Here is a 12,500-nt window from a genome sequence, read left to right as displayed (position 1 = left end):
TCAACTACATCCAACTCAACAACATCCAACTACATCTAAATACATCCAATTGCACCTAACTCAACTACATCCAACTATATCCAACTCAAAAAAATCCAACTACATCCAATTACATCTAACTCAACCACATCAACTGTATCCAACTCAACAACATCAAAGTACATCTAAATGCATCCAATTACATCTAACTCCACTACAACCAACTACATCCAACTTAACTATAACAATTTCATCCAACTACATCCAACTTAACTACATCCAACAATGTCCAAAAACACCCATCTACATCCAACTCACTTATAGAACAAATAAATTGAACTACATCTAACTCAACTACATTCGACTAGATCCAACTACACCCATTTATTTCAGTTTACAGCTTACTACAGCCAAGCACATCCAACTCAACTGCATCCTACTACATCCAACATTTTGGTAGTAGAGAAAAGTGACAAACCTGTACAAAAAGATTAAGTCAATTACAAAATACAAATACTAATTGGCCCCATTTGTCCATACTACATCCAGTTCTAGTGCTCACATTTGACTTACGCCATCCAACTCAACTACATCAAACTACCTCCAACTCAAGTGCAGTTGACCACATCCAACTACATCCAACTATTTTACAGTCAAATATATCCAACTACATCTATCCACATTACTACATCAAATTACATCTAACTATATACATCTACGTTCATTTACATCTAACTACATCCAACTCAAGTACACCCAACTAAACTACATCCAACTGGATTCAACTACATCCAACTCAACTACAGCAAATACATTTAACCACATCTAACTCAACTACATCCGGCCACATCCAACTCACCCACAGCCAACTACATCACACTCAACTACATCCAACTCAACTACAACAAATACATCCAACCACATTTAACTCAACTACATCCGGCCACATCCAACTCATCCACAGCCAACTGCATCTAACTCAACTACATCCAACACAAATGCAGCCAACTACATCCAACTCTGTTACAGTCAAATACATCCAACTACAGCTAACTACATTGAACTCAACTACATCAATTTACATCTAACTATATCATCTACATTAATTTACATCTAACTACATCCAACAAAGTACACCCAACTACATCCAACTCAACTGCATCCAATGGCATTTAACTACATCCAACTCAACTACAGCAAATACATCCCTCCTCATCATAAGAATAAATGTTGTTTATTTTGCTGAAGTGAAAGACTTAATAATACAATTGTTGTTTACAATCATAAACATAAGTCATCATTTTTATGTTCAATCATTTTTCTAAACAGGAATCCTTTGCGCAAGTTTGAATTTTCTCCGCATTACACAAGATGAACATTATACTGTACATTATACTAAACACATTATACTGTGCATTATACTGTACATTATACTATATACATTATACTGTACATTATACTATATACATTATACTATATACATTATACTGTACATTATACATTAATTATACTGTAAATCCTACTGTACATTATACTATATAAATGATACTGTACATTATACTGTACATTATACTATATAAATGACACTGTACAATATACTGTACATTATACTATATACATTATACATTAATTATGCTGTGCATTATACTGTATATGATACTATATACAATATATTGTACATGATACTATGTAAATGATACTGTACATTATAGTGTACATTATACTACATACATTATACTGTACAATATACATTAATTATGCTGTGCATTATACTGTATATGATACTATATACAATATATTGTACATGATACTATGTAAATGATACTGTGCATTATACTACATACATTATACTGTACAATATACATTAATTATACTGTGCATTATACTGTACATGATACTATATACATTATACTGTACATTATACTATATACATTATACTGTACATTATACTATATACATTATACTGTACATTATACATTAATTATACTGTACATCATACTGTACATAATACTATATAAATGATACTGTACATTATACTGTACATTATACTATATAAATGACACTGTACATTATACTGTACATTATACTATATACATTATACATTAATTATGCTGTGCATTATACTGTATATGATACTATATACAATATATTGTACATGATACTATATAAATTATACTGTACATTATAGTGTACATTATACGACATACATTATACTGTACAATGTACATGAATTATACTGTACATGATACTATATACAATATACTGTACATGATACTATATAAATGATAGTGTACATTATACTATATACTGTACATTACAGTGACATATAAATCCTTGATGTATGTACAGTTTGCACATACTTTATGTACGTTCATAGCAGCACTTTACTATCCTGTGTACTTTTAGTGGTACTTTTGCATGAAAAACATCCATCCATTTCCTACCGCTTGTCCCAAAACATATTTATGAAAAAGCCAACAAGCCATATTTGAGGATGTACAGTAGGTTGCAAATGTTGCCTCTGGGAAGAAAGAAGGAGTGAGTCACCTGTAGCAGAACCCTCGATGTCGCGAGAAGGAAACTCCGACATGGCGTCGGCCAAACGCTCCCTCAGACCTTCATCGGTGGACTCGGAGAACGCCAAGTTGTGTCTCGGCACGCCAAAACTCTCCGGCCAGCTGCCACATACCTCAAGCAGCGTCACGCCACACCCGTCCAACGTGTCTGCAAACATTTATTAACAGGACTTTTATTATTATTGCACATCTATGAAAACATTTATTATCATTACATGTATACACACACACACACACACACACACACATATATATATATATATATATATATATATATATATATATATATATATATATATATATATATATATATATATATATATATATATATATATATATATATATATATATATATATATATATATATATATATATATATATAATCCCCTGAAGAGCAGGGAAACCTGCAAAACAGGCTTGTAGGGATGAAATAGCCTCTGTGTTTTTTGCTGACCTAACGTGTATTGAGCACTGTACATTGGATAATCCACACATATACACTCATCTAGTACACTCAACTACACTACGTTCTACACTCAACTACATCAAGCCACTTCCAATTCAACTACATCCACAACAACTACATCCAACTTAACTTCCAACTGAACTACATCTTATTACAACCAACTCAACTACATCTAAATACATCCAATTACATCCAACTCAAGTAGTAACCAGGTGTGTATATATATATATATATATATATATATATATATATATATATATATATATATATATATATATATATATATATATATTAGACTTAGACTTCCTTTTTATTGTCAATCAAATTTGAACTTTACAGTACAGATAAGAACGAAATTTGGTTACATTAGCTCATGGTAGTGCAAGATAAAAAAGCAATAAGGTGCATATATAAATTAAAGCTGCAAGCAGCGTTGGTCGGGCCCGCATATTTGGCAAGTGCTAGTCCTAATTAGATCGCAATTAATGCCAGTCCTGATGTGTGTAAAAAGTTTGGTGAGTTTTGAAGTATTTTAAGGGGGTCAAATTACAGCTCAAAGAGGCAAAAATGAGTGTTTTTATGAAGCTTTTGTTTTGAAGGGGTGATTGCCAACTTCCTGTTGATTTTTGCTGAAGGATGTCCGTGTATGAAATCTAGCTCTAAGTCAGACCTACATAGAGGTTTTTGTTTCATGTCTCTACGATATTCGTACTGGGAGTTAGAGGAAGTTGTGGTTTTTTTCCTAGGTGCTGCGGCACAGTGGTTCTTTTCTCTGAAGGCTTGTAAAATCAAAACCGTAGCACTTATCAAAAGTCTTTCGTCAACTTCTTTTCTTTGAAGGCTTGTAAAATCAAAACCGTAGCACTTATCAAAAGTCTTTCGTCAACTTCTTTTCTTTGAAGGCTTGTAAAATCAAAACCGTAGCACTTATCAAAAGTCTTTCGTCAACTTCTTTTCTTTGAAGGCTTGTAAAGTCAAAACCGTAGCACTTATCAAAAGTCTTTCGTCAACTTTTAATCAGAAGGGTTCAATCTCTCTCCTGTAGTAGTTTGAAGCCGAAACGACAAACGCGCTCAGAGGAGATAATGTTTGATGTTTGGTGATCGCTTTTTACAAAAATGTTGTTTTGAAGGGGGGATATCAAACTTCCTGTTGATTTTTGCTGAAGGGTGTCAATATATGAAATGTAGGTCTAAGTGAGACCTACATAGAGGTTTTTGTTTCATGTCTCTAAGACGTTCCTACCAGTTCCTACAAGCAGTTTTGTCTGTGTTTTCCTCTGAGGAGCAGTTTTGTCTGTGTTTTATTCAAAAATTGCGCTAGAGCGCAATTTTGAGTTTTGGGGTTCGGTTTTTTATTAGATCGCAATTTCCACCAGTCCCGATGTGTGTGAAAAGTTTGGTGAGTTTTGAAGTATTTTAAGGGGGTCAAATTACAGCTCAAAGAGGCAAAAATGAGTGTTTTTAGTACATTTTTGTCTTGAAGGGGAAATTGCCAACTTCCTGTTGGTTTTTGCCCGAGGATGTCAAATTATGAAATGTAGGTCTACGTCAGACCTACATAGAGGTTTTTGTTTCATGTCTGTACGACCTTCCTAGTGGGAGTTACAGGCAGTTTGTTCTTGTTTTTTCCTAGGGGTCGCTAGAGCGCTATTTTGAGTTTTGGGGTTTGGTTTTTTTATTAGATGGCAATTTTCGCAGGTCCTGATGTGTGTGTCAAATATGGTGAGTTTTGAAGCATGTTAAGTGGGTCAAATTGCAGCTGGAAGAGGCGGCCGGTATAATTAAAGCTGCAAGCAGCATTGGTCGGGTCCGCCTTCTGGCAGGTGCTAGTCCTAGGTGTCCAATACTTTAGTCCAGTGGTAGTCCTGAGTGAGACCTACATAGAGGTTTTTGTTTCGTGTCTCTACGATATTGGTACTGGGAGTTAGAGGAAGTTGTGTCTGAGTTCACATTGTCATTATAGGCTATTGTGTGTATTGAGGCCAAAGAAGGTCTAATCGCAGTTTCGTTGTCATTTTTGGCACCGTAGCAACTTTAGTGCTGCGGGTCTTTGAAGGCGCGTAAAATCAAAACGGTAGCACTAATCACCACTCTTTCGTCAACTTTTAATCAGAAGGGTTCAATCTCTCTCCTGTAGCAGTTTGAAGCCGAAACGACAAACGCACTCAGAGGAGATAATGTTTGATGTTTGGTGACCGGTTGTAACAAAAATGATGGTTTGAAGGAGAAATAGCAAACTTCCTGTTGATTTTTGCTGAAGGATGTCAATCTATGAAATGTAGGTCCAGGCAAGACCTACATAGAGGTATTTTTTTCATGTCTCTACGACGTTCCTACCGGAAGTTACAAGCAGTTTTGTCAGATTTTTCCTCTGAGGAGCAGTTTTTTCTCTTTTTTTCCCAAAAATTATGTAGAGCACAATTTTGAGTTTTGGGATTCGGTTTTTTTTTTAGATCGCAGTTTCCCGCAGTCCCGATGTGTGTGCGAATTTTGGTGAGTTTTGAAGTATTTTAAGGGGGTCAAATTACAGCTCAAAAATCAAAAATGAGTGTTTTTAGTCATTTTTTGTCTTGAAGGGGAAATTGCCAACTTCCTGTTGGTTTTCGCCCGAAGAAGTAAAATTATGAATTGCAGGTCTAACTGAGACCTACATACAGGTTTTTGTTTCATGTCTCTACGACCTTCCTAGTGGGAGTTAGAGGCAGTTTTCTACCTAGGGGGCGCTAGAGTGCAATTGGGATCTTTTGGGTTTGGTTTTTTGACTAAAGTCTGCTGGCCCACTTTTTGGATGTGTGTAAAAAATTTGGTGAGTTTTGAAGCATGTTAAGGGGGGCGAAGTAGTGCGCAAAGCTGCGGAAGAAGAAACAAAGAAGTATAATAAAACATTACAATTTCAATAGGGTCCTTTCGTCCCATTGCAAAAGGACTCCCTTTGGGATTCCTTTTGAAAAGGTCCTGTGCGGACCCTAATAATATTAAACCTTACAATAACAATAGGTCCTTTCGTCCCAATGCAAAAGGACTCCCGTTGGGATTCCTTTTAAATGGGCCGTGCGGGCCCTAATAAATAAATAGGTTACTGTACAGATAAATATATTGCACTTTTTCATATGCATCCATGTTTATGGATGTATGTTATATTGTCTTTTTTATTCCAGCGAGTTAATCCATCTTGGGGGGAGTTGAGGGGATTATTATGATGCCTTCAAGAGTCTTACGGCCTGAGGGAAGAAGCTGTTACACAACCTGGAGGTTATATATATATATATATATATATATATATATATATATATATATATATATATATATATATATATATATATATATATATATATATATATATATATATATATATATATATATATATACACACACATATAATTGTATATATTTTAAATTTTAGGTGAATAGTACAACTATAACAAGCTGTACACTGACTACTTTAAAGTTGATCCAAGCACAATATTTATGGACATATTTAAAGCAACTTTTATTTTCATTAGTCCAACATATTTTTGAGGCAAATGTTTCAGGTCAGCTACTTTTGTGCAGCAAACACAACACAAGTGTCATGGCTGTCACACAACATCTACACAACCTGCACAATGACACAATCTCTTCTCTTTCTGTCAGCCGCAATCACAACATCTTGCATGTTGGAGACACACAGTCTGAGACCTTGTGCGCGTGTGTGTGCGCGTGTGTGCGTGTGTGTGTGTGTGTGTGTGTGTGTGTGTGATATGCAGACAGGAAGTAAACAGAATATCATGTTGACTCACAAGCAAAAGGCTGTGATTTACAAGCACTATTAGCTTAGCGCTAGGTTAGCGTTGTATAAATATATATAATCTTATGAAAATGACAAACTCTTAGTGTCTTAAGTACAGCTGGATTTGTGTTGTCCCTCTGAAGATATCATGTACATAAAACCATTGTTATATCCACTCAATCAATATTCCACAAATAAAATGAATATTTGATCCATTATATGAATATTCAATAAAAAAATGAATATTCTATACATAAAACACATTTATTAAATCAATATTATATAAATAAATTGAATATTCGACCCATTACATAATTATTCTATGATTTAAATAAACATGTTATCCTTTAAATGAAAATTCTATAAATAAAATGAATACTCTATGGATATAATTAATATTTTATCCATTAAATGATTAAAAAAAGAAATAATAATATATCCTTTAAATTAATATTATATAAATAAAATGAATATTCTATCCCTTACATATTTATTCTAAAAATAAAATAAATATTACATGCATTACATAAATATTTTATGCATAAAACAAATAATATTAAAAAAATATTATATAAATAAAATTAATATTCTATGGATAAAATAAATATTTTATCCATAAAATTATTATTTTATAAATAAAATTAATAGTCAATCCATTACATAATTATTCTAGAAACAAAATAAATATTGTATCCTTTAAATGAAGATTCTATAAATAAAATGAATATTCTATGGATAAAATTAATATGTTATCCATTGAATGTTTTTTCTATCAAAAAAATAATAATTAATCCTTTAAATGAATATTCTATAAATAAAATGAAAATTTCTATCCGTGACAAAATTATTCTATAAATAAAATACATATTTTATCCTTTAAATGAAGATTCTATAAATAAAATGAATACTCTATGGATAAAATATGTTATCAATGAATTGATTATTTTACAAATAAAATAAATATTCTATACATAACATGAATGTTCTATGCATAAAACGAATAATATACATATTAAACAAATATTATATAAATAATATGAATATTCTATAAATAAAATGAATATCGTGTCCTTTAAATGAATATTCAATAAGAAATGTATATTCTATACATAACATGAATATTCTATAAATAACACGAATATTATATACATTAAACACATATTCTATAGATAAAATGAATATTCTATGGAAAAAGTGACTATTTGATCCATTAAATGAATGTTCTATGAGAATTTGTTGTAACATTGAGTGTTTGAATAAAATATGTCATCAATACTACTACTAATAATAATTGAAACATGTTTAAAATCCTAAGCATGGGTTGTATAAAGTTCTTAAACCCTACCCAGGGTCATGTGACTCGTTAATGCATGTGTCAATCATGTTTGTTCTTGTTGAAACACTAATATTAATTCCACGTAAAGATCTTCTCCAGCAGAAGATTAGACAACTGTCGAAAACTTCGTTAACTCATGTGATTAATCACAAAAACATGAAGTTAGCTAGCCAGCTATGGGCTAATGCTAGCAAGTCAGACTGGATGTTTTGGGACGAATCCCTCAAGATTTATTACGCCAACTTGAAAAAGTCATTAAGTATAGACACTTTGCTAAAAAGTAACTAAATTACCAATAAATATTTAAAAAATGCAATTCATTTGTAGGTAAAATAATTATTGCGTTACTAAAAAATACTTCAAACATCTGGCGTACGCAGTTGAGTGATGTTTCATGAGAGCGGAGTGTGTGCTCCTTTAAAAGGCGCTGCCAGCGAGAGTTTGTTAGCGCAACATCGGCACTGTGCAAGGAGAAGCGGCAGATCAGTTGAATCTTTGATCAGTTGTAAAAAGTAATCCATTTACTAATTAAGGTGCTCGCTAAAAATGTCGTTAATTGCCGGCGAAAGTAAATATGGTGTTACTTGAAAAGAAAACACTTCAATATCTGACGTTTGCAGCTGAGTGACGTTTCATGAGAGCTGAGTGAGCAATCCAGTGAACACCTAAGTACCTTGGAAAGGTGGGACACCTTAACTGCATGTGAAGTAGACATTGTAGTACTTTGAGGAAGGTGGAAGTAGCAGTATTGTGTATTCCCAATGGACATTTGGAAGTATTGTCAGGTAGTAACCAGGTGCCAATGCAGGTATTTGTACTGACTCAGGTAGTAACCAGGTGCCATTGCAGGTGTATGTGTAGTGACTCAGGTAGTAACCAGGTAGTAACTGACTCAGGTAGTAACCAGGTTCCATTGCAGGTGTATGTGTACTGACTCAAGTAGTAACCAGGTAGTAACTGACTCAGGTAGTAAGCAGGTATGTGTAGTGACTCAGTTAGTAAGCAGGTATGTGTAGTGACTGAGGTAGTAAGCAGGTATGTGTAGTTAGTAAGCAGGTATGTGTAGTGACTGAGGTAGTAAGCAGGTATGTGTAGGTAGTAAGCAGGTATGTGTAGTGGTAGTAACCAGGTGCCAATGCAGGTATGTGTAGTGACTGAGGTAGTAAGCAGGTATGTGTAGTTAGTAAGCAGGTATGTGTAGTGGTAGTAACCAGGTGCCAATGCAGGTATGTGTAGTGACTGAGGTAGTAAGCAGGTATGTGTAGGTAGTAAGCAGGTATGTGTAGTGAGTGAGGTAGTAAGCAGGTATGTGTAGGTAGTAAGCAGGTATGTGTAGTGGTAGTAACCAGGTGCCAATGCAGGTATGTGTAGTGACCTGAAGTACATTTGTCGTGCTCCTGTTTCCAGGTGACGTGTGGCGTTACCATGGCAACGCCTGCTGGCCGCAAACACAATTAAGTGCTAATGCAAGACAGCTGATTGAGCAATTGTTTTTATGATGTAACCACGTGTTGATGGAGAAGAAGTCACATGACCCCTCCCTCAGTGGAGAAGAAGTCACATGACCCCTCCCTCAGTGGAGAAGAAGTCACATGTTATGTTATGTTATGTTATTTTCATTTATTATGCGCCCCCCCCCCAACCAACCAACTGTTACATCAGCAGCCCGAGTGGAGGAACAAAAAAATCAATAAAAAAATCAAACATAAACATGACATGACCCCTCCCTCAGTGATGAAGACTTGATGATGTCCACATGATCTTCAACATCCTTAATGACACTCAAATACTCATCTTTTATTACTTTAAACTACTTTGACTTTTCTTATTTAAAACTACTTTGACTTTCATATTTTATTACTTAAAACTACTTTTACTTTTGATATTTTATTACTTAAAACTACTTTTACTTTTGATATTTTATTACTTAAAAGTACTTTTACTTTTCATATTTTATTACTTAAAAGTACTTTTACTTTTGATATTTTATTACTTAAAACTACTTTTACTTTTGATATTTTATTACTTAAAACTACTTTTACTTTTCATATTTTATTACTTAAAAGTACTTTTACTTTTCTTACTTAAAACTACTTTTACTTTCATATTTTATTACTTAAAACTACTTTTACTTTTCTTACTTAAAACTACTTTTACTTTCATATTTTATTACTTAAAACTACTTTTACTTTTGATATTTTCTTACTTAAAACTACTTTTACTTTTCTTACTTAAAACTACTTTTACTTTCATATTTTATTACTTAAAACTACTTTTACTTTTCTTACTTAAAACTACTTTTACTTTCATATTTTCTTACTTAAAACTACTTTTACTTTTGATATTTTCTTACTTAAAACTACTTTTACTTTTCTTACTTAAAACTACTTTTACTTTTGATATTTTATTACTTAAAACTACTTTTACTTTTCTTACTTAAAACTACTTTTACTTTTGATATTTTCTTACTTAAAACTACTTTTACTTTTCTTACTTAAAACTACTTTTACTTTTGATATTTTCTTACTTAAAACTACTTTTACTTTTCTTACTTAAAACTACTTTTACTTTCATATTTTATTACTTAAAACTACTTTTACTTTTGATATTTTCTTACTTAAAACTACTTTTACTTTTCTTACTTAAAACTACTTTTACTTTCATATTTTATTACTTAAAACTACTTTTACTTTCATATTTTATTACTTAAAACTACTTTTACTTTTCTTACTTAAAACTACTTTTACTCTTCATATTTTATTACTTAAAACTACTTTTACTTTCCTTACTTAAAAGTATTTTTACTTTTCATATTTTATTACTTAAAACTACTTTGTGTTATAGAAGGTGTGTGTGTTATAGTATATGTGTGTGTGTACGTGTGTTATAGTGTGTGTGTGTCTGTTTGAGTGTGTACGTGTGTGTAAGTGTGTGTGCGTGTTATAGTGTGTGTCTGTTTGAGTTTGTGCATGTGTGTGTGTGAGTGTGTGTGTTATAAAATATTTGTATAACAAATATGAATATTTATCATCACTTGTCTTTATTGTGTGGTTAAAAACAAAACTCCTTGATTACCTAAAATAATAATCAATCAATCAATCAATCAATCAATCACCATGTATTGATACATCCTTAAAGAGTCTGAGTTCTTCAATGGGCACTTCATGAGCGAACAGACGAGTATCAATGGGCACTTCATGAGCGAGCAGACAAATAAGTATCCTGGATTGATGTGTTTGTGGTCCAGAAGTAAGCATCTTAAAAATGAGATTGCACTAAAAGCCAAGCAGCCGCTGGGAATCTAACTCTCTCCTCTTTACTCGCTTTGTTCTTTAGCCTTTGAAAGCTGCTTGTCTGCTCATCCACAACGTTTCTACGTCACTCCCAAATCTCACTTTCATGCAACCTTCACAAACACTTTATGACTATCTTTGATTATTGATCCAGATTTCATCATTCATTATGACTATCTTTGATTATTGATCCAGATTTCATCATTCATTCTGACTATCTTTGATTATTGATCCAGATTAACATCATTCATTATGACTATCTTTGATTATTGATCCAGATTTCATCATTCATTCTGACTATCTTTGATTATTGATCCAGATTAACATCATTCATTATGACTATCTTTGATTATTGATCCAGATTAACATCATTCATTATGACTATCTTTGATTATTGATCCAGATTTCATCATTCATTCTGACTATCTTTGATTATTGATCCAGATTAACATCATTCATTATGACTATCTTTGATTATTGATCCAGATTAACATCATTCATTATGACTATCTTTGATTATTGATCCATATTTCATCATTCATTCTGACTATCTTTGATTATTGATCCAGATTAACATCATTCATTATGACTATCTTTGATTATTGATCCAGATTAACATCATTCATTATGACTATCTTTGATTATTGATCCAGATTAACATCATTCATTATGACTATCTTTGATTATTGATCCAGATTAACATCATTCATTATGACTATCTTTGATTATTGATCCAGATTTCATCATTCATTATGACTATCTTTGATTATTGATCCAGATTAACATCATTCATTATGACTATCTTTGATTATTGATCCAGATTAACATCATTCATTATGACTATCTTTGATTATTGATCCAGATTAACATCATTCATTATGACTATCTTTGATTATTGATCCAGATTAACATCATTCATTATGACTATCTTTGATTATTGATCCAGATTAACATAATTCATTATGACTATCTTTGATTATTGATCCAGATTAACATCATTCATTATGACTATCTTTGATTATTGATCCAGATTTCATCATTCATTATGACTATCTTTGATTATTGATCCAGATTAACAT

General features: G+C 32.3%; 1 protein-coding gene across 1 annotated transcript in view; it reads right to left on the bottom strand.

The window, feature by feature from the left end:
- Positions 1-12,500, bottom strand: part of bcas3 (BCAS3 microtubule associated cell migration factor) — a 293,366-nt gene that overhangs the window by 11,892 nt on the left and 268,974 nt on the right. The window contains exon 23 of the mRNA XM_062067335.1: positions 2,527-2,703. Within this exon, the coding sequence (XP_061923319.1) occupies positions 2,527-2,703 (177 nt within the window). The remainder of the gene's footprint in view (positions 1-2,526; positions 2,704-12,500) is intronic.

The sequence above is a fragment of the Entelurus aequoreus genome, linkage group LG13, assembly GCF_033978785.1.
Source record: "Entelurus aequoreus isolate RoL-2023_Sb linkage group LG13, RoL_Eaeq_v1.1, whole genome shotgun sequence".
Taxonomy (NCBI): Eukaryota; Metazoa; Chordata; class Actinopteri; order Syngnathiformes; family Syngnathidae; genus Entelurus; species Entelurus aequoreus.
Note: the sequence above shows the minus strand (reverse complement) of the source record. Positions and strands in the feature narration are given on the sequence as shown.